This window comes from Pleurodeles waltl, chromosome 7 (assembly GCF_031143425.1).
Source record: "Pleurodeles waltl isolate 20211129_DDA chromosome 7, aPleWal1.hap1.20221129, whole genome shotgun sequence".
NCBI lineage: Eukaryota > Metazoa > Chordata > Amphibia > Caudata > Salamandridae > Pleurodeles > Pleurodeles waltl.
The window spans coordinates 393,528,250-393,551,379 of NC_090446.1; the positions used below are offsets into that span (position 1 = coordinate 393,528,250).

General features: G+C 39.8%; 1 protein-coding gene across 2 annotated transcripts in view; it reads right to left on the minus strand.

Annotated features, from left to right (window-relative positions):
• The window catches only part of LOC138304105 (fer-1-like protein 4), a 1,042,026-nt gene that overhangs the window by 11,035 nt on the left and 1,007,861 nt on the right, over window positions 1-23,130 (minus strand). For both annotated transcript variants that reach the window (XM_069243852.1, XM_069243853.1), the window contains one exon: window positions 9,035-9,312. In XM_069243852.1, coding sequence (XP_069099953.1) covers window positions 9,035-9,312 — 278 coding nt within the window. The remainder of the gene's footprint in view (window positions 1-9,034; window positions 9,313-23,130) is intronic.

Here is a 23,130-nt window from a genome sequence, read left to right on the forward strand (position 1 = left end):
AAAGTAAATTTATCCTTTAGGGTTTAGGATGATGACTATCAAAAAGAAATAAACTGTTCCTGTCAGTTGGTTTGTGGAAGATAGATGGGTGTAGGACCCCATTTGTTAAAATAATCCGTAGGTCCAAAAAAGCCACCTCTTTATTGAAGAAATTGGCACTGAAATGAAGGTGGTCATCCAGAGTGTTGATCCAACGTATAAATGCCTGGGCCTGGTCTGCATCGCCCTGCCATACCATAATACAAAACAAGGTTGGTCAAAAGGCTGGGATTAATTATCCTATTTCCGAAAAAGAGTGATTAATAATCTCTTCGAGAAGCAATTTCCTTATAACATTTATTTGAAATTTTTTAAAGCAGGATGAAGAAAGGGAACACTCAGAAATGGCTCAAGAATTACGAAATGTCTCAGTGATACCAAAACATAGCCAAGAAATACAAATTTCAAACACATCAACAGTTAGAGAACACATCATAAGAAATCAAAGCGAAACATCATCTGTAGATTGTCCCAAATTAATCTCTTCACAAAGAGGTAGTGGTTACGTAGAGCACTTATAATCATAATCCACTCAAATGCAATGGTTGTGGATTTCTGTACCCACAAATGCTGGACACCTATCAATTTCTTCTTGGTGTTCCTTGCAGTGTGTGGTACCACTCTGAAGGGTCAAATACACTTTATATCCACCCTCGCTGAGATCCACAAAGTATCAACGCGTTTCGGCCCTTTCAATAGGGGCCTCATCAGGGCTACAAAGGGACAACACTGCCTAATAACAAACCGAAAAAGACACAATGAGCTGAAAACACTTAAAAGGACTAAAAAATGCCAGAAAATGTATTGGTGCAGGCTATGTGGCTGAATGGAGTCTGAACACCCCTACGTGCATATCTACAAAACCAAAATAAGCATGCCGTGCCTGTGTAAATCAAGAATATGACACAAACTCTTAAAGTGAAACTCATGCACAATGTCCCATCATGGGCTAGAGGACAAATATGTAAAAAATATTCACATGCTGCTGGCTGGTGGGTCTATCGCCTTGGTAAAAGAAGAAGCAGCCAAGGGCTTAATACCTTTACTGGTCCTAAAACGTTGTCTGGGCCCAGGGGGTTCTCGTCCTAAGGAAGCCTTAACACAAGCAGAGAAAAAACGAAAATAGCGTCGCTGTTAGTCCGGCGAAGGGACCAAAGGGGAACTGGTCAAACCAGTACAGAGAGTCTAGCGCTGGCTAGAAATCTGGACTTACTGTGTAAAGTATGTTAGTGGAGGGTCCTTCTGCCGTGTCGTATCGCTAGTCCGCGCACAGCGTGCATCCGGGACAGGAGACAATTCTACCTTCGAATGCGGCGGAGTGTTGAGCCCGATTAGCGGTCGACTGGAAATTACATGCATCGTCGGATTGGGAAGCTCATTGCTAAATAACCATCATGTCATCAAGATGCGTCGGCTCCAGGAGGAGGAAAAACCTTTGAAAATGTATCAGCCATCTTGGAAAAGACTGGATGGCTGAAAAGGGCGGCTGGGACCCCTACTTCCACTAGTGTGACATGTGCAAGGAAAAGGAGGTCCTCGTTGTGGCTTACAACAGGCCTGCACTGGGGAACCTATGTAAATGGGCCTGTCAATCGTCCTTCTCCCTGAGGAAATTTGATTCCAAAAAGTGCAAATCAAAAAGGGCAAATTAAAAAGAGAGCGAATCGCTGCTCACTACGGTGATGTACTACCAAATCTGCAGTGCGCCTATGCCAAGAAACATTCGGCCATCGTGGGCCAGCACTGCAATCTGATTCTTGTTCTTACTCTCTGACATTCAAACACCCCTTATTTTTCTGAAACCAAAATGCAACATGTAAAGGACTAATGGAATCGGGGGGTGGTGCATAAAAATGACTGAGCGTACTTGCTACACAGAATTAGAATGGAACGACCCCTGAGGAGAACCGTGTGGAAGATGTAGAGTCTGGTAATGAACCTACATACACATGTTGCGGTGCTTGGGTAAGCACAGTAACCTGTACATATGTAAAGTTATACAAAGGGGAAGGAAAACAGAGAGGTACAGTTTTACATTTTCTAAATCAGTGCCCAGAGTTCATCAATGTAATTTAGCCCTTGACGGGCTGTTTGGTATTTTTCAATTAGCCTTGCTTCCAGTCTCAACAGTTTATTAATTGTGGATTGTCCATCTAGCTTGGCTTGTACTACAGCCAACACTATCCATCGGATATCCTCTGCTGTATGTTTGGATTCAGTAAAATGTTCCACCAATGGCGCTCCTCTTGTTGCACATTTTATCCATGATTTATGTTGCAAAATTTGAGTCTTGACCAATTGGGAAGTTTGTCCGATATATACTTTTCCGCAAGGACACATAATGCAGTAAACAACATTTTTAGTGTTACAATTAGAAAAATCTCTTTGGAAATTAACTTTTCCATTTATTACCACCTCTTTCGAATCTCGTGTATACTGGCATGCCAGACATTTAAAGCATCTGAAATGGCCTTGAGTGGCTGGTAACTGCAACATTGTTCTGAGCCTACTTCTTTGTGTATGTGTATTAGCTGCTCTCACCCATTGGTCTCTTAAACTGCAGGCTTTTTTGAATGCAAACAGGGGTTTTGTTATGTCTAGGTTTTCAACTATTTTCCAGTTCCTCTTCATGACGGATCAAATTTTATTGGCCTTGGGGCTGAATGAGATGTCACAGGTAAGAGGAGTTTCTTTTCTCTTTACTTTAGGAACTAGAAGTGTCTCCCTGGGGGTATACCAGGCTCTTATAGATGCTGCTTTCACTAGCTTTTTGGGATAGCCTCCATTTATCAATTTTTCTGTTAGCTCCAAAGCGTTGTTGAAGTAACCCTCTTTGTCACTGCAATTCCTCCTGTGTCGAAGAAACTGGCCATATGGCAGATTCTCTCCTAATGTCCTCGGATGTCCACTTGAGAAATGCAGTAGCGTGTTACGGTCGTTTTTTTTTTTAGAGAGACTTACTTCTAATTGCCCGTTTCTTGCTAGGATCCACAGGTCAAGAAAATTGATTCTTTTGTTATCTTTGCTGATAGTGAACTTGAAATCAGCTGTACGTTGGTTCAGCCAATCATGGAACAAACTGACCACTTCTTCTGTCCCCTCCCAGATCGTCAACACATCGTCGATGTATCTATACCAGTTATTGATGTTTTTTTTCAAAGGGATTAGAGTGTGAATAAATCCACCTCTGTTCGAAGCAGTCAATAACTAAATTAGCTATTTTGGGTGCAAAGCTGCACACTATAGCTACACCTTTAATTTGTCGGTACCAGTTTTCTTTCTATTTGAAGAAAATCTGTTTGAGGCATAGTGTGGCTAGAGAGACTAAAAATTCTGTGGGGGTAATTTTTGGCCCAATGTTGGTGTCTAGCACTTTCCTGATCACCTCTATTGCTTCTTCTTGAGGGATGTTCGTATATAGTGATTCTATGTCAAATGTGACCAACAACTGTGTGTTCTCATTAAAGGGACACGCTTCTATCTTGTTGATCATGTCCATGGAGTCGCTGACATATCAATGAGTTTGGGTGACAAAAGACCATACCACCAAGATATAATCTATGTATCGGCGCCATAGTCGGATATTAGAAAAAAATGGTTGTGAAGACATAAGTATGTGGCGTTGCTCAAAAGAATACATGTAGAGGCAAGCTAAGCTAGGTGCAAATGTACTTCCCATGTAGGTCCCTTGTATTTGATGGTAAAGATTGTCTTCGAAGTGGAAAAAGTTCTCTTTGAGAGCTAGACTCGCACATTCTATAATGAAGCTGATAGGGGTGTTGTAAGTCCAGGTCATGGAGTGGAGAATCTCTTCCACTGCTGCCAAGGTTGCATCCTGAGGTATATTAGTATATAAGGCCTCCAAGACATATCAGCATATTTGTAGTGCCGGTGGTGTTAATTTGGTCTAACAAGACCAGGGTATCTTTCAAAAATTTTGAGGTCTGTTGAACAACAGGTTTCAAGAAAAAATCACAACATTTGGAAAAAGGTTCTACTAGTGATCCTATTCCAGACACAATAGGGCAACCTGGAGGTAATGTGCCCTTGTGAATCTTCGGAAGGCAATTAAAGTAAGAGATCTTTGGATCTCTAGTGTTCAGAAATTCAGCTTCCTGTTGGGCGATCCACCCTGCTGTTTCTGCTTCATCACTCATCTCCCAAATAATTCTTTGTAATCTAGAAGTAGGATTAATGGAGATGGGTTCATAGTATGTAGTATCACTCAGGAGTCTTAAACATTCTTGTCTGTAGAAATTAGTACCCAGAATTACTACAGCTCCTCTTTTATCTGCAGGTTTTATAACAATATCTGGATGTTGAGACAAGGAGCCGATTGCTTCTTTCAAAGGTCAGTACCTCAATGGGTACCGAAGTGGCTGGAGGCATAAAAGTGGAGGGATTCCTCAGATCAGTTTTTCCCTTCGAAGTCAATGGGATCCGGTCCTTTAAGAAAAAGTGTAGACGGATTTTCCAGAATATAGCAGTTATTTGACAATTCAATCGAAATAAATCCTCTTTGGGGGTTGGAACAAAAACCAATCCCTTTTCAAGACCTGATAGTTCAATGGGAGATAAAATTATGTCTAAGAGATTGACCACTAAAGTTTCTTTGCTGGTGCTGCACTGCGACTCCTGGTCACCATCTATGATTCCTCTTGGGCCCAGTGTATGCTCCTCCCTCTTCTTCTGTTTCCGCCTCTGGCCCGGCTCTGGCTGGGGTTGAAAGAATGGACAACAACATACCCCCAATGATCTCAAGTGGGTAATTCTGGAAAGTTTTAAGGATAATAGAGAATGTACTATCAGACTGTTCGAGAAAGAACAACGTTGGATATAAAGACTTAAAACATATAAAAAAAGACTCAATGATGATATCCAATGGGTAGACTTCATTCATCGTAGATAAAATTCCATGATGATATTCCTTGAGTAGTTATTATTGATGAAATTTGCCACTTATTCATTTCTAATACACTCTGGGATCTTAAAGAAATTAGACGAAGTTTTCTTAAAGACCCATTTTCTACTTTTCTCTTTACTATGGGGCTACCCAGATTTATTAAAGACTATTTTTCTCTTGTGGCTACCTAAGTTTATCATGGACAAATGAATTTTCCTCCTTGGTTGATGGGTAGACTAGTTCTCTTAAATCAGGACATTTTCACTCCATTTGAGATGATTACATTGTGAAGAATATTAATGACTGTTCCACCCTTCTACTTTTTTTACTTTCCTCATTTAAATCTTTACGAAATATACCACTTTGAAAGCTTCTATTTCCTGAAAAATACTGTAAGATGGCCGCAGATATGGAAAAAGGGATTCTTTCCCTTTTGTTATTTCTACCGTAGTTCACTACGGCTATACTGCATGAATTAAGATGGCCCCCACCCCTTAGCAATATGTTTAGTCCTTCCTTTATTTCAATATCTTTCTCTCAACTTAAGGCTCGCTCCGGGGTGTACCTTTCACAATACTGGGAGCTTCAAGCCGGGTAGGTGACACCGGTCGCTGTGGCAGAGTTAAAAGTAAGTGCCCCGTTTTTCTCTTTCTCTTTTTGAACGCATGCAATTATTCTAATTGCTTTCGGCTGTTGCCGAAAACCAGGAGTGCACTATATAATGCGCGCCAACCACTTTTTTCCGGCTTTACACAGGGGACTGGAACTTGGTGTAAACACGCTGTTAGCAGCGCTCTTCTCAGTTCAATAAGGAAACAGCACTTGACTAAATTACAAAGTCCCCGAAGTTCTAACCATCTGGTTACACTGGGGACTTCTAGAACTTCGATGTATCTGAGAAGGAACATGTTCCTTTCCATATATTGATCAGTAGGAACTTTTCCAAAAGAAAGGCACGTTTGACCTGAACCTTTTTTTCTTTTTCAACTTGCTCAATTTTTTTACCCTTCTTTTTTTATTATTGCATCTTAGGGCACTGTTTAGTACTTTCTTACATGGTCATAGTATCTTAGCAAACAACACACCAATAGGGCTTGGTGCATTCTTCCATCTTCAGCTAAGCCTAAATAGAAAGGGACAATGAGATATTTAGATATTCAATGTGGGCACTCATTTACCAGCCGATTCAAGTCCTATTTTCTATGTATATTGTCATTACAGTAATTAAATCTGTAACTGCTTTATAATGACTTATCAATTTCATATTTAGACCTCTTAGAACCACAGTAACTTGTTGCACACCCGATGGGGCCCATCCCATAATACGAGGAGGATAAACACAAACATATTTTAATTAATGAGTGCATGATTTGTTGTTCACGTTTTTTTCAGGCATGCAAATCACGTAGGTGACAGGTCACCAATGTGTGTTCTTTGCCTCATGACTTTTTGAGATATATAAAGTGTACAATGCACTTGACTCTCTTCTACATTCATTTTTTAGGTTCCTGCGAAACAATGCAATATCCACTGTAGGTACTGTGACAATTAGGATTAGGTAGGTTTTTTTCTGGTCCTGATGAATCGCATTATATCTTAGAGGCTTATATAGGGAGAAACATGTTGACCTTTTTAGCAGTATAGGGGCTCCTACACCTGCTCATACTACACTCCCAGAATTCAGGGTAAGGTGTTTTTGGACTTTTTGCAGGGGAGACGAGACCTTATACTCTTTTCTCCGAATTAGTTTTTCTTGTTTTTAATCATGACAGAGGTTTAAAACTAAATAAATGATCTTTTCTACCTCTAGCTATTTTTAACAGCACTTTCCTTCTATACCAATCCAATTTACATCAAAGAACTCCGGCAAATAGCCCCCTTTGTGGGGCCCATCAGGCATTGCAGTGCCGGCCTGATGAGAAGCACAGCCCAATGATGAAGCATGTCACCTATTGGTGAGTGAGGGCTTTTGTTCCAGTACATTTGGATCCCAGAGACTTCCTTTTCTTGCCCCTGGGACTCAGCAGGGATCACACTTTCTCTTTTTTCTCTTTATTGGAACTGTGTATTCTTTGTTTTTGTGATAGACAACCTTCCCAACAATTCTTCAACCTAATGTCAAGAAGCAATTAAAAGAGACAACTGCAAAATGACATTTATACAAAGGGAAGCCATCTGAACTGCCTTTCAATCCCATACTGCCTCTATTTAATTATCCCAACAATTTAACAGGTTTGCTCAGATGGGACACAAAAAGGGGACAAGAAGGGTACAGAGTTTGAGATGAAAACTGTTCATTTTCAGAACCAGACGATCAGTGCCTCAAATCTCAAGGGGAGGGGCAAGCAAGGGGATGGGGGAGGGAATAAAATAATAATAAAAATAAAAAATGGACCTGTGTTGATGGTAACCTTGCTCCTCTTCTCTCCTGTTGGTGTCCCAACAGTCCCTGGGACACTAGCACAGGCTCCCCAGGCAATCCTGGCGTTACTCTCATACTATACGTAGGATGAGAGCAGTGCCAGGGTTTGTCTGAGCCACTCAGACAGTGCACTGGAGTCTGTGCTGTTTCTCCAACCCAGCTGTGCAATACAGTTGGGTTAGAGAAACCTAAGTGCACATGTCCATTTGGCAGGCCTAAGACCACCAACCAAACTGACATGCACACTTGGAGGATTCCTCGGGGGCAGCGGGAAACCGGCGGGAGACCGCCGGTTTCCCTTCTCTGACCGCGGCTAAGCCGCCGCAGTCAGAATGCCCTGCGGGGCACCGCCGGCCTGTCGGCGGTGCCTCCGCGTCCAGCGGCCCTAGCGGTTACAAACCGCCAGGGTCGTAATGAGGGCCTATATGTTGGCTCCGTATTTTAAAATAGTGTTATTTCTCATGGCACATGATTTGTGACTTTCCTTTGATGCAAACATGCACTGCTTATCCTCTGGCAACACTGTATTTGGTTATTGTGTCACTGTGGTTTGTACCATGTCTATATTTTTTTCACAGGCACATGCATTATTTGCTGCTGCAGAGAAATAATGCTCCTAGAATTATTAGATTGCTTTCACTTCAGTTTGGCCTGTTAAGTCTGTGGATTTTTAGATTTTCCAACTCTTGCTTGAAAGAGGAACTTCATGTATCCATTGTTGAATGTTGAATGTGCACTTGTTGTTTTGGGACCTTTTGGGGAAGAAAAGGATGTCCACGTATATAGCTGTGCCTGGGGTTGGGTTGGAGAGCAGAACATGTTTGTATCATCTGTGATTTGCTGCTTTGAGAGGACCAGGAAAGCCAGTAATGGAACCATTGGGGGATACCAGACATGACAAGTAGGTATGGATCTGTAATGTGGTTTAGGGATGGAAGCAGGACACCCAAGTACACGTCTGTTTTGGATAGCTGGGGATCAATATTCCGATTTGGTTCCATTAGAGTATGGAAGCAGGAACACCAGGGTTGGGTCCATTGGTAAGCAGTGGATATGACAACCAGATATGGTTCTGTTTTGGAAGTTATGGGTAGGACAACCAGGTGCAGACCATGGCGGGGGTGAGAGTGGGACAGCAGCTAAGAGTCCATACTATTGTCTATTTGATGACACATCGAACTGCTCAAAATACCCTCACAAACATTATACATGTTTAACAAATCACTAAACTCAGTGGTAATAGAAAAATATAATTAATCCTTAGAGTGAGGAGTGAGAGGAGTGCAGAACTTATGTTACAATAGCTTGCATGATTAAGAAATTTTTATATAATGGGAAATGAGAGCATTTTTCACCATTCCACCTGATGTGAAATTCAGTCTGATTTTGCCCATGGGAAACTGATCCAAGTAAGGAATATTTTGCAGAGAGACATGTTCTCCTCCACACGTTATTCCTCAAGCCAGTTTCCTGCTAGCATTTTGAGTGAAAACTGTCCGTGGGTATTCTCTTACATACATTTTTCATCAAGATACCGACCAATAGAATTTTGTGCTTTTTTGCTTGATATTCAGGGACAATTATGCATGTGTTCAGCAAAATAACATTTCACAAATTACAATCAGTCCGAATTAATAATATCTGCTGCCAGTATGTTATTTTGAACTCACTGCCAAGATGTATGTATTTCCGGTGTCATCTGTGTACTGAACATCCTCTGGGTTCACATTCTTCTTCTTTTTCTTCTTTTTTTTGTTCTTTCCTTCACGCTCTTCCCGTTCCTCATCTTCTTCATCTTTCAGTTTGATCACTGGCCACCAGCCCCTCATGCGCTTGTTCCTGAAGATGGAGAAACGGGGCGTTGCTCTGTCTTTAGCCATCTTGATTGTGCACTGCTGTGCAGTCTTTGCTGCACGCACCATGTCATTTAACCTCAGCTCAATGGAACCTAACAACGCAAACGAATGATACAACAAGAGTTAAGAGTTATAAGACCTGACACAACGGTATGCCGCAATTCGACATAGAACACAGGGACACTAGGAATAAGTATTACATTTTGGGCCTGATTTATATGTTTGTTAGGAAGGGAACTCCGTCAAAGAGGCAACAGTGTTTCCCCCCCTGCCAGCATAGTGGTCCACCCAGCCCATCTATATGTTGGAGGACCTTACATTTGGCCATGACGGAAACTACTACACCCATGGCGTGGCCAACCTTCTTGGATGGCCATATGAAGAAAGGGTCATCAGAGAAATGGCTATATGTCCGCCTGCCCGATTAAGATGGGTGGTTATATAGCAAATCTTTACTGTCTTTTACCACCAGGCTAACCCTGGAAGTGAGGGACACTAAAATGCAAATAATGCCCCCCTAACCATTAGAGATGGCTCCCATAGTGAGGGCAAAATTACTTTTTCTATTTAAAGTAGTTTCAGGATTTTCGTTTACTAAATAAAAAAAGAAAACTCTTTGCTGCAGGGCTGCGTCCCTGTTGATGCAACCTGTAACAAAGAGTAAAATGCATTGACAGAAACTGCTGTGGACCTGGTTCCTGCCAATACTTTTATAAATGACCACCTGCTTGGCAGTCATTTATAAAATAGGTGAGTGGCCCCTCTGTTGTGGTGAAGTAGTAATTTACTCCATACCCATGGCGGAACAGCAGGACGTCCGACTATATGTAAATCAGGGTCACAGTGTCAGGACAAGGGATAAGTATGCAAGTAGATGTAGTGTCTTTGATTAAATAAAATCATTACAATACAGAAGAAAAAAACAATGATCTAGGAACATGGCATCTATTATAGAACAGAATGTTTCACTTTCTGAAGATAAGAATTTTATAAATATGTATTACTTACTTTAGAAATTAATATTTTTTATTAAAAAAACATAGGCGGAAAAGAGTTGGCACCATGTCAGAATTCTGAAATATTACCAGGGTTTAAGTAATATGTTTATAAATTGGTGCATCTAGTTCTTAAATCGGTTAATGGTTGATTAGACCAAGAGAATCTTAAATATCTTATGTGAAACAACTTAAACTGTGTTCTAATTATGTTAGTTGCACTGTATTTGGTAATGATTATGTTAAATAATATTAATCTAGCATGGCGTTTCTAAGAGTCCATAGTTAACCTTGCATTTTTAATTTTGGTTAGCTCCATGAAGTCTGTGGAGCTGCTAAGCAATATAATCTAACATTTTATTTCAGATTTATAAATAACCTAGTTGCATTCTCCCTCCACATACGTTCTACATTTAAATCCTGAATAGCTCCTGTTAAACAGGCACATCAGGAATTATGGGCATGACGACCCATCTCCAGCATTGAATTTATTACATTTTTCAGAGTATCTGTCCTGGCGTTCATTACCAGATAGCAATACTTTAAATGGTCATCTTTACAGGCTATATCTTGTCTTAGTAAGACAAATTCGAGATATATTTGAGCTGTAGATATGTTTTTGGTAAATAGAAGAGTTTCCAAAAAGTATCACACTGTATTAAATCCAGAGTTGTAGAAGGGTGCCCAGGAATTCCTTCTTGATCATAAATTACATTAGGGAGAAGCTCTGCTTTTGTTACCTTTAAAATAGCGCTGGCTGAAGGACTTTTTAATTCCACATTCAGGCCATCATTATGATCTCGGCAGATCCGCGCTGGTGGACAATAGATGAATGCCAGCGTGCCTACCCGCCCCCCCCCTGCCGGCCGTATAATGTTTTCCCCGCCGGCCCAGCGGGGAAAAGGGCCGTAACATTGACAGCGCCGCCGCCAATGTTGGTGTGCGGCGGGTGCAGCTGCACCCGTCGCGCAGAACACTGCCCGTAAATCAGGCAGTGACTTGAGCGATGAGGCACTACACAGGGGCCCCCAAATCTCCCCAAGATACCCATTCCGCCAGCCTTTCCCTGGCGGTGTGAACCGCTGGGAAAAGGCTGGCGGAATGGGTATCATTATCCGGAGGGCAGCGCTGCTTGCAGAGCTGCCCTGTTGGATTGGAATACTTCCGCTGACGGTCGCCGTGTATTCCGCTGTGGGGATTAGGGTGGGTCATTATATGGCAGGCTGGGCAGCCATGCCGGACAGCCAGGATTATAATGAGGGCCTCAGTCTACACAGGCCGAATGTTTGAAGCACCTCTATGTTTTACAATCGTTAATTAATGTCTCACCATTCCCTTCTCCGTTAGTCATTTTTATAATAGTTGTATGTTGTGATTTAGCCAAAACGAGACTGGCTGGACTGCCATGTTTTTTGGCTTTATTGGGATTTCCAAAGATCATTACCTTTGATTTTACTGGTTTGGGTCCAGCTTGTTTTCAATACTGTAATTGTGTAGTGCAAAGCTTTTCATAAGCCAATACATGTTTGATCAAGGATGGGAATTTCATTAATATATTGCCAAATTTGGAGTTGATGGTCGTCAATTTTAAGTGGAAAAGATTTGGTTTTATTTAACTCACAACTAATAGTGGCAGCATAGAGGCTGAGCAACTGGGCGAGCCTTGTTTAAGCCACCTAGTGATGTAGATTTCCTTTGAAATTTAATGATCTCTATTGAGTTTTATTCTTACCCACGTTTGGGAATATAATAAAATAAGTGCTTGAGCAGGGGGTCTGGAAAACTTCAAGCTGCTGGCTTCTTCCAGAGGTTGTAACATCCACACTATCAAAAGTGGATCTGTAACTAATGAAATAAGCAAAGAGTAGAGCATTTTTCCCATACATTGCATGTTGCACCTAATATAACAGTGTAACAATATTATTCATAGTTCTACAGTTTGGTTGAAAGCCTGTCTCAAACAAATTGAATAGTTGTCTTATTTTCGGCCAACGTTTCTAGTTCTTTTAGTAAGATACTGTCATAGCCTTTTCCATCAATGTCCAATAAAGCCATCAGATAATAACAAGTTGGGTATGACCTGTTGCCATTTTTTAAAAGGAGACAGAGAACTGATCCACAAGGATCCTACTGTGATTGATAGCTAAAAAGATGCCTTCTGTGAAGGAATTAACCAGGTCTCCTAGTAGTGAATGTCTGCTTCAAATAGGTCACTGGGGATTCGTTTGGCCCCAGGGCACCTTTCGATCTGCATTATTTCAGGGCTAATTTGGTGTCAGACCCACTGAGTGTATAGCTTGAGTCATAACCCTGAGGCTATCATTTCTGGTTAGAATGCTAAACAAATAATTATCTAGTCCTGTGTCCAATGTCCTTGCCTCATCAGAGTTATTTTGGATGTAGATTTGGCAAATGTTCTTCTCCCAATTAGATGTTGCTTAATCCATTTAGGGTAACCCAATTGGTGTTCTCATCCAGCTTGGTTATATATCTCCAGAATTTACTTTGATCTCTTGATTTTGCGATTTTGTATTTAAGTTGCCACTGGGTTTCATTATATTTTATTTTTGCCTACCACGGTCTTTTCCTGTATTCTGTTTTTAACAGATCTAACTTAGGGCCAGATGTAGCAAAAAAATATTTTGCGACTTGCAAATTGCGAGTCGTAGTGACTCGCAATTTGCAACTCGCAAAATATTATGCAGAAAGGTGTCTCCGACACCTTCTGCAACTCGCTATGGGGTCGCAAAGACCCACCTCATGAACATTAATGAGGTGGGTAGCAGTTTGCGACCCCATAGCAAGTCAATGCACTCACAGGGATGGTGGCCTGCTGGAGACAGCAGACCACCATGTCTGTGACTGCTTTTAAATAAAGCAGTTTTTTTTATTTTTTGCAGCCCGTTTTCCTTAAAGGAAAACGAGCTGCAAAACTAAAAACTTCCGAAACCATGGACCACTGCCTGCTCTGAAAAAATATATTTTTGGGCATTCACAAAGGGGAAGGGGTCCCATGGGAACCCCTTCCCTTTTGCGAATGTGTTACCATCCACTTCAAGTGGATGGTAACTGCAAGTTGGTTTGCGACTGCATTCGCCGTCCCAAACCAACTCAGCATGGCGATGGGGTTGCAAATAGGAAGGGAACACCCCTTCCTATTTGCGAGTCGCAGCCTCAAATTGCGAGTCTGTACCCACTCGCAATTTGAGGTTGTGCATCGCGTTAAGCCTTTTGCGCGTCGCAAACTGCGTTTTTCGCAGTTTGCGACGCGCAAAAGCTTACTACATCTGGCCCCATGTAACTCTGAATGTTACCAATTTTGTCTGTGTAATTTTAATTTTCATAATCTCAGCTTTGAGATGTTTAAATTAAGACATGAACCATTATTTATGAGGTGTTTCCTATGACTGGTCAAAGTTTTAAAATACATGTTCCAATGTGTAACTAAGAACAACTTCCATGAAGTCATCAGTTTCTTCTGAAGATTTCAATTATTTTAGTCTCCCCATACCATCGGGCTCCCACCTGATCCTTGTTTGTTTGAGAAAGACATTGCTCGTTGCCAATAAGTTTCAGTCGAGCTGCATATTAAAGTATAGGTGTAAGTATATTGCAATAGGATTCCGGTCACGTTTGACACTTTACAGAGCAAAAAGGTCTGTGCATTTTGAGAAAATAAACTGTGTCATATATGTATAATCTAATATGGCACTTCTACTAGAGCAGTGAGTATGTGACCCACTTTTCTAAGCTGTTCACACCATTTTACAGGGATTAGGGACAAATTACAGAGAAATTCATCTATTTCTTTACCTTATAAATCTTTTTTTATATCTGTAAGGTCCTTTGAATTTAGTGGTACTTCGGTGCTGGACATAGTCTTTTGGGAAGCACTTTGTGAATTATTTAATAAATTGGATTTAAATCTCCTGTGAATATCACTTTGTGGACTGGATGGAAGTGGATTAAGGCCTCTAGCCGTTCTTAAAACTGTTTTTATGTCATTGATTTTGTATATCAGGGTAAACATTATTCAGTAGTACAGTCCAGTTTTCTTTTTATCACTGCCTGCAAGAGAATATTTGACAGGTTCAGCTTAAATCCATCAACCTTCACTACTGTGGGAACATATATTGCCTAGCCTCCTGATGGTCTGCCAAAGTTACTGAATGATTTTGCTAAAATGTGATGATCTTGATAATAATTTAAATGTTATAGGTTCAGGCACCAAGGGCCTGGTTAAAACTCTGAGTCCTTTAAAAACAACAGAATTGCTTGATGAAAGAGTCACCCTGTGTGGTCTATAAAGAATTGTGATATTGCTAAATGTACATGTAGTACAAATAGGAATGCATATCGAGAAAGACATTACTATGAATATTTGGGGTTGAAAGAGGGCCATTGTATATGTATGAAAGAAATGTGGCCAAAAGACCAAGATACAGATCTTCAAGTTTCAAAATAGCCCTCGTATGGTTTACCTGTAAATATGGAACACCTAAGACCCTTGAAGGAATTTTCAGAAACTTAAAAGATCAATGTATAAAAATAGTTATTATTTAGTGCCCAGATTTTTAAAAATAGTTATTTTTTACATAATCCATCAAAAACACAATTCTACATTGAAATGCAGATAGCAATTGTAATTATAATTGTATTTATATATCGCTTACTACCCTTGATGAGGCGTGGAACTGAATTTTGGTGAGTAGCACTCTACTCCAGAACTCAGAAAGGATTAGCAGTGGATTAGTATAGGGAAATATGAGATGATTACAGGGTTATCTGTTAGTTGGACTAATTAGAATAATGGAGGGATAGAAGAGGCTAGAAAGTGTTATTTGAGAGGTGATAGTAGTAGGATGAGGTTTGGGATGAGTTAAATGATAGATGGAGGAGAGAAGAGTCCCTAGAATGGATTAGGGATAAAATACTAGTATAACGAGGTTTGAGGTGAGTCAAAGAAGGGATACTTGAGGCAAGAACTTAGATTGGGTTGTTTGAAAGATCATAAAAGTAAAATGAGGTTTGTGGTGATCCAAGAAGAGAAGGGAATAGTCTGGAAAGGGTTATTTTGGAGATCGTAGTAGTAGACTGAGGTTTGGAATGGGTCAGAGAGTGGAGGTAAAGGATATATTGATAGAGGTATAGGGTGAGACATTGAGTAGTGCAATGGAGAGAGTTGAAGGTTTTTTTCCCTTCTACAGTAGGAGTAAAGTAATACATATATACATACATAAGTACATAGGGAGGGTATATATGTATAAGGCAGATAATATATTGAGACCTAAAGTGGTATTTTATAAACTCAGATTTTCAAATATTGCTGCACTTTAACCTAATTTATTTGTGAGTTTTTATAACTAATATGTTTTAAAAAAATATATTGTTCTTACTATTTCAATAGTGAATCACTTGTAGATAAAATTGTTATGATACTATTTACATAGTTTGATGGATAAATAAAACAGAGTTCCACAAGTATTCATTCAAATAACTTATATGAAAACTATGCAGTGACCTATTATGCATGTTGAGCACTATATACATTTGTTAAGTAGTCCTAAAGAATATTTATATATTTTAAAAAACATAATTATTATTATATATATGTGTACAAAGAAATACACATATCTAGATACATATATATAATCAAATAATAATTGTTTATTTACACAGGGATATGCTTTATATTGGTGTTTGAGTATGGTGGTTAAGTAGGAAAGAGCCAACTCTTTTTAGTAGTCTTCAGAAGATAAGATAGTTATCAGTGGATCTTATATTTCAGGGTGATGAGTTCCATAGTTTGACTGCTTGGACGGAGAAAGATGTGACACCTATGATTTGTTTTCTTTTATGGTGGGATTTTGAGGCGAGGTGCCAATGAGGAGCGGAGGTTCCTTTGTTGAATGTATTTGGTGATTTTATTTCTGATGAAAAGTGTTCCTGTTTCACATATTGCTTTGTGGGTGATACAAAGCAGCTTGAAGGTGGATCTTTTCACAACCTGTAACCAACGTAAGGACCTCAAGGCAGGGGAAATGTGGACTTGTTGCCTTACATGAAGGAGTAATATGGCAGCAGAGTTCTGAATCCATTTTAGTCTTTTCCTTGTTGATTAAGATGATACGTGGTAGAGGCCATTGGCATAATCCAGTTTAGACAGTACTAGAGAGCCTAGACCTTGTGTGGAAATCCCAGGTGGGGAAAGATGAGTCGCAGAGGTTTCATAGTAATGAAGCTTGATCTTGTGAATTTGGCCACTTTGGCATTCATTGATAACTTGGAGTCCATTGCAATTCCAAGGTTTCATACTTCCCTAGATACTTTATGAGGTTGTCTTAAGCCATCAGGCCAGACGCAGAATGGGTCATAATTTTTCCATAATTGTTCCAGTCGCTACATGTTAGTATTTCAGTTTTGGAAGCTTTCAATTTGAGTTGGCTCCATGTCATCCATTGATCAACGGCTCTGAGGCAACTGAACATTTCTGAGTTTCCAATGTCTTTGGGGATTTCCAGTTTAAGGAGTAGTTATTGCATGTATATTGACATTTGTTCTGTTTTGAAAGAAGGATGTTGTCCAGTCACCAGTCGAGAGCAGTCTCCTTTATGCCCTCTTCATAGAGTCTTTGTATTAGAGTGTCATGATCACCTGTGTCGAAAGCAGCTGAGAGGTTCAAGAGAAGTAGTGCAGCGACCCCGTTGAGATCTACTGAGTTTTTTAAAGGCATCCCAGATGGTGATGAGGGCAGAGTCTGTGCCTCTTACTGAGTGTAATCCTGTCTGGTAGTCTGAAAGTATTGAGTTTTCTTGAATGAATTGTCACATTTAGGTGAATGCTGCTCTTTCTATCAATTTGACCAGGAAAGGCCCATTTTGTAATCAGTCTGTAGTTGATGGGGTCATGCAGGCCCACGGTGGATGTATGCCCTTTTTAGGTCTTCAGAAAAGATTCCCCTAGTTAAAGAATTATTGATGATTCTTCTCAGTGGTGTGGCAGCAGAAGTAGTTAGAAGAATGTTTTTGAAGATTTGTGGTGGACAAGGGTCAGAAGGGAAGCTGGATGGACTGCTTGCTTAGATAAGATCCATACATTCACTTTGTGATATTTGTTTAAATGAAGCAGAGGCTTGGTTAGCCTACTCTTGGAGTGGATATTTGGAAATCGGTTGGTGCTGGTGGTTGTCCTCTGTTTTAAATAGGAGTGAAATGTGTACTTTGGTTGTGTAATGATTTGCCAGTTTGTCTTGCGTAATATGACGAGTTCCTTCTATGCATTTAGGTTTATGATATTTAGTGAGAATTTTATACAATTCTTGATTTGCTTTTTGAATTCTGTCGGAATAGTATCTTTTTTAAGCTTTTTCAGTTGTTGACTTGTTTATTTTGTTAAGTTTCTGTAGGTGAATTTTGTCTTGATTGTTGTTTGTTTTGAGCCAGGCGCATTGCAGCTTTCTATTTTGCTGTTTTAACTTTCTGTATTTCTCCAGGGTGCTTGTTTTCATGTGTCTTGCCTTGTTGTTCTTGGTGGTATTAGGATAGCACAATCTTTCTGTAGTCACCCATAAAGCTTTTGAACTGAATTTATTGTGTCTAGATCTGTGTTGGATGTTGGTTGTGTTTCTAAGTATTCAAGATTGAGTTTGTTCCACGGTCGATAGGTGGGTGCCTGTAAGGTGGTCTTCAGTGTGTTGATTTGTGGTGTTTTGTTTTGGAAAGCTAGCATATGGTTGTCTGGCCAAGTGACTGGAGTAATCCTTTGAAAGGTAACTGGTTCTGGATTAGCAAAAATTGCATCAAGGATGTGTCCAGCAATGTGTGTAGGTATGTGCATGATCCTGATGTATGTTCATTGTGACCAGAGTGCAGTGGCGTAGAGCAGAGTGGTACAGAGTAGAGTAGAGTCGAGTGGCTCAGAGTGGAGCCATGCAGCATAGATTGCAGTGGCGTGGAGTGGAGTGGAGTGGTGCAGAGTTGATTGTTTCAGAGTAGAGTGAAATGGCATAGTTTGGAATGGTGCAGAGTAGAGTAGAGTGGTGCAGGGTAGATTGCAGAGGCATAAAGTTGCCAAGTGGCGTAGAGTGCAGTGGTGCAGAGTAGATTAGGGTGGCATAGAATGGATGACATAGAGTGCACTGATATAGAGTGCAGTGTCTGCAGAGTGTACTGGCATAGAGTGCATTGGCGTAGAGTGCAGTGATGTCAGAGTGCACTGACTGTAGAGTAAAGTGGCATAGAGTGGAGTGGGACAGAGTGGAGTGGCATAAATGGAGTGGCACAGAATGGAGTGGCGTGGAGTCCAGTCATGCATAGTAGAATAGAGTGGGATAGAATGCAAGGGCATAGAGTGATGCAGAGTAGGAAGGTGTTGATTGAAATGGCATAGACTTGAATGGTGAAGAGTAGAGAGCAGTGACGCAGTGTGGATTGCTGAAGAGTGGAGTGTTGAGTTCTGGAGTGGTGCAGAGTGGAATGGGGTAATGTGGAGTATGCATGGTGTGGTAGCGCACTGCCATTAGGCACCGAGCGTCTTCAATTGAAATGACTATTACATTTACACAGACATACAGTTTAACAGATACAAGTTTACAGCACACAAACCATAATGTGTTCAAATGTCATGGCTTAGTGTTTGGATTTGTGTTGATGTGTTTAAAATATTTGTTTCCACCTCATTTCAGAGTTACCCTCACTAGCCTGCATGATTGTCACATAAATCCTCCCACTTTGAAGTCAGAGAAAAAAGTAAATACCAAGCTCTCACATCGGAAGACAGAGTCTGACATTTGACCTCTATCTTTAAATGAGCAGCAAATACAGCAAGATAAGAACAAGATTTAGATGCCTGCTTACAGGAAGGGAGCACTCAGAAGGGTACTGTAAATGAGGTTTAGGCAAGTGAAGGGAGAATCACAAGCTGGACAACCTATAAAAAACAAAGCAAACAAATAGGAAGCAAGAAAATGTGAGAGTACAAACCAAAAAGCCAATGGTAGTCAATGAGCGGAATGCATTTCCAGTGAAGCTTTCCGAATGTCCCCAAGATATTGTTAGTAATTCAAACAGCTGCTCTGTCTGGTAGGATTGACCTAAAAAGTAAACCACCCAAGTCAGGTGCCAAAAAAAACCCAGATTTGTACCCATAATGAAAATGACTGTGTCAAGTAGGGATGAGGGATACTAGATCAATAAAGAAATCAGTGAGGATGTCTGGGTATTATTCACAATTTGGGATAATTGTATAGCCTCCGGGGAGGAATTGACAAAGACAGTGTTTGAATCTGTAATGAATAAGTTATATTCTATCGAGTCTACCTTTAATTTATTAGGAAAAGTGAATAATATAGGATATGAATCTATTTCAATACTTTTAATTCTGTTCATTGTTCCAGTAGTGTAACAATTAATCAACAGCTGGGCAAGATTGTGGAAGAGTAATTATCCAAAATAAATGAACAATCTATTGCCCATGATGATAGGAACAAAAGTAGTGATATAGGAAGGGGAGGCAGAGAGGTTTTTACATCACACAAAGAGAGAGATCTAACTGCTGTAGTAACCTCCACTGGCACCCTAGATGTAATATTACAACAGATGCACATAAGCAGATTCCTGCTGCTACTACCTGTAGCCACCCCATATGTTTTCATTGTACATGACATCTCTCCACCCAAATCAGTCTGAAGATTTTAGAAATATGACAATTTTTTTGGCATGCTAAGGAGAAGGAGTAAACACAATGCATCTTTAATGAAATATTAATGGTGAGAAGAGCCTTATGGGTTGGGAGGTAGCAAAAATAATTTAATGGTGAATGCATAGTAGTCAATTTCCGTAACTACATCTACGCAGGTCACACAATAAATAGCTTAGGTCACTCGTCCCAGCATTGCCACAGGATTAAAACTGACCCTCTTGTTTTTTTTAATAGAGTGGAGAATCTTAGCAAATTAAATGAAGTTCACCCAATGAAGGAGTCCTTAAGTGATAACAAGATGCAATATAATGTGAAGATCCACATTTGTTTTGCCCTTCCTGATCCAATTTAAGAATTAGATTGATTTACAAAGGCACAAATCGAAATGAATTCTGACCCACTACCCAAAAACAGTGGATGTTGTTGTTCCACTCACAGTTAATAGGTTAGACAAGCTCTGTTACACTAATGACTAATGATAGAGTCCCATAGGAAAGACCAGCTAAGGGAAATGTAACTGTAGTACCATAGAATCTTGTAGGGGTTGAAAACAAGCTTACTAGTAGTGACTGGTTAACACTTTTCAATGGTTTAAAGGTGGTTGTTTGCAAGAACCTTGGATTAACAAATTCCTTGTGGATGGATTTTTAATTTACCACATTCCAGTGGCCCTTACAGGTTAGGCGGAGGGAAAGGCAGTCTAGCAGTTTTGGTTTCCATTTTATTACCAATGGAGGTATTGTTCAACAAAATGGGCTCTCCCTATTATGATTTTTGGTGTCTGGGTATAACTGCTGGGCTAGAGTTCTTAATAATTATTTTTTCAACAACTAGTTTTATAATCATTGTATTGGTGTAGTTGAAGCCCTTGAGAGTGATCTAAAGAAAACTTTTTGTCTAGTACAAAAGACATTTATGTTGTCTGGGTTGGGGACTTTAATGCCCAATTATGCTCTCTCTCCTCTGTGGTTGGCAGTATAGAGGTTAACATGGGTAGGGTCAGCCTCATTTTGTAATCACCATATATGGTGGGCACATTGAATAATTATTTTATTAGTTTAACTTTAATATTGCTATGGACATTTGCTGCACAGCGCCTAAAACCATGGCAGAGGGCAACAAGTACAATTGATCACATGTTGGTGTCAGTAAATTTAAAGCATTCAACACTTGGCTCTACAGTCAATCATAACTGTCTGAGAGATCATAACCGATTGTGTTAGAAATATATATATAAGTATAGATATAAGTCCTGATCAAGACTAATGTCCCAGATAGTGGAAAATTTGGATATGGTTATATTAATGGAGTTAGGAATAAATGGTCTGGAGTCAATACTACAGGGTTCCTGTTGACATTAGTTCCCCTAAAACTAAATTATATCTTGGCATGTCTTAAGGTTGAAGTAAGGGCTCCCGAGATCAGACCATCTTCTATATTTATTTGTGCTTCTATCAAAGACCCATTGCTACAATGCAAAGGTGTTAATAAGGGTCAATGTGAGGGCTGGTTTGATTAAGCTTGTAGTCAGACACAAAATGTTTTAAAGGACATCTTCAATTCGGAGGGACATAGCCATGGTCTTAAATTGCTGATCAAGGGATAAACAGTTATTCTAACCTAGGAAACTCAAAATCAGAGAAGCATGGGAAAACTTAGGACAAGCAAATCCTAAAACAACAAATTATTCTCCGTATTTTAGAGTGAACAGTATCTTTAATTTATGTGGTCATACCAGCACAGGACTGAGTTAAACATTATAGCAATATATTTAACCCGGACAGCAATGTGATTGACACAACACAACATAACAAAATAAGCTTAGGCATGGCAACTAGGTGCATAAAGTTCACACTATCTGATGTCAGTTTAACCCTGAACACGAGAAGCTTCAGGAAGGCGCCAGGTTCGGATGTTGCAACTTTGGACAACTATAAGACAGTATCAATCTTTGGCACTTATTCTAACCAATGTGTTACTGTCTGTGGGGGGAGGGAATTTTCCTTCTATTTGGTCCAAATCAATAATTGTCCTTTTTTAAATTTAGAGTCAACCTGAAGTGCTGTAGACCAATATCCCTCCTCTGTGAAATTGCTTGGGAGAATTTTGCTAGAGATACTGGAAACATGGACCAGGGAAAATTACATTTGAGAGGAATTGCAGTGAATTTGTCAAACCTAAGGTCTGTGCCCACATCTTACTATTGACTAGTGTGGGCATTTAACCATATCTTGTGGCGTTGTCAAGTCAAAATCATTTTTTTATTTATACGCTTCTGATTAAACATGATTTATTTTGAAATTGCTTTTGCAAGAATGGATCAAAGGCACAGGAGCAACCAAATTTGCCCACTTGACGGCTGCTCCAAACATAGGACTCTGCATTTTATTGTTTTCTGTAAATCCTTTTAAAACCCTAGATCATTCGTCAAATTTTTTTAAACCCTTATAATTACATTTTACTCAATGAAGACAGCTACTTATCTCCCTTCAATCATTCAAATAATTGTCTACCTGTCTAGCTGTACTGAGGTATGTCAAGCTAGACATCGTGATCAGAAAAGTTCAGTTGAATGTCGAAGAAGATCTATAAACTAAATGAAACCCTTAACGTGTGCATTTATGATTATTACACATTTTAATGTTCTATATGAATATTTATTTCATGTGTTTTTATTGTACTTTTATGTAAACTCTTTTATGGCTTGTGTTCAAATCGAAGAATGAATAATTGAATTGAATAACTGTAGGAGGCTGGCCTCGTTTGTAGTGGGTACCTTGGGTACTTACACCTTATACCAGGTCCAGTTATCCCTTATTAGTGAAGTTATAGTGTTCTAGCAGCTTAGGCTGATAGAGGTAGCTATAGCAGAGCAGCTTGGGCTGAACTAGGAGACATGCAAAGCTCATGCAATACCACTTATAGTGACACAGTACTTATACACAAGTAAAGACAATACTGAGTGTTACCAAAAATAAAGGTATTTATTTGGGTGACACAGTACCAAAAATATCTTAGAGACAATACATCTTCCGGAGGTACGTATTATACACAATATATACACTGGACACCAAAATTAGACAAGTAAATAGTCATAGAACAATGCAAACAATAGGAAATACTATAGAATGCAATGGGAGAAAATAGGTCTAGGGGCAACACAAACCATATACTAAGAAAGTGGAATGCGAATCACAAATTATATCAGGCTCATGA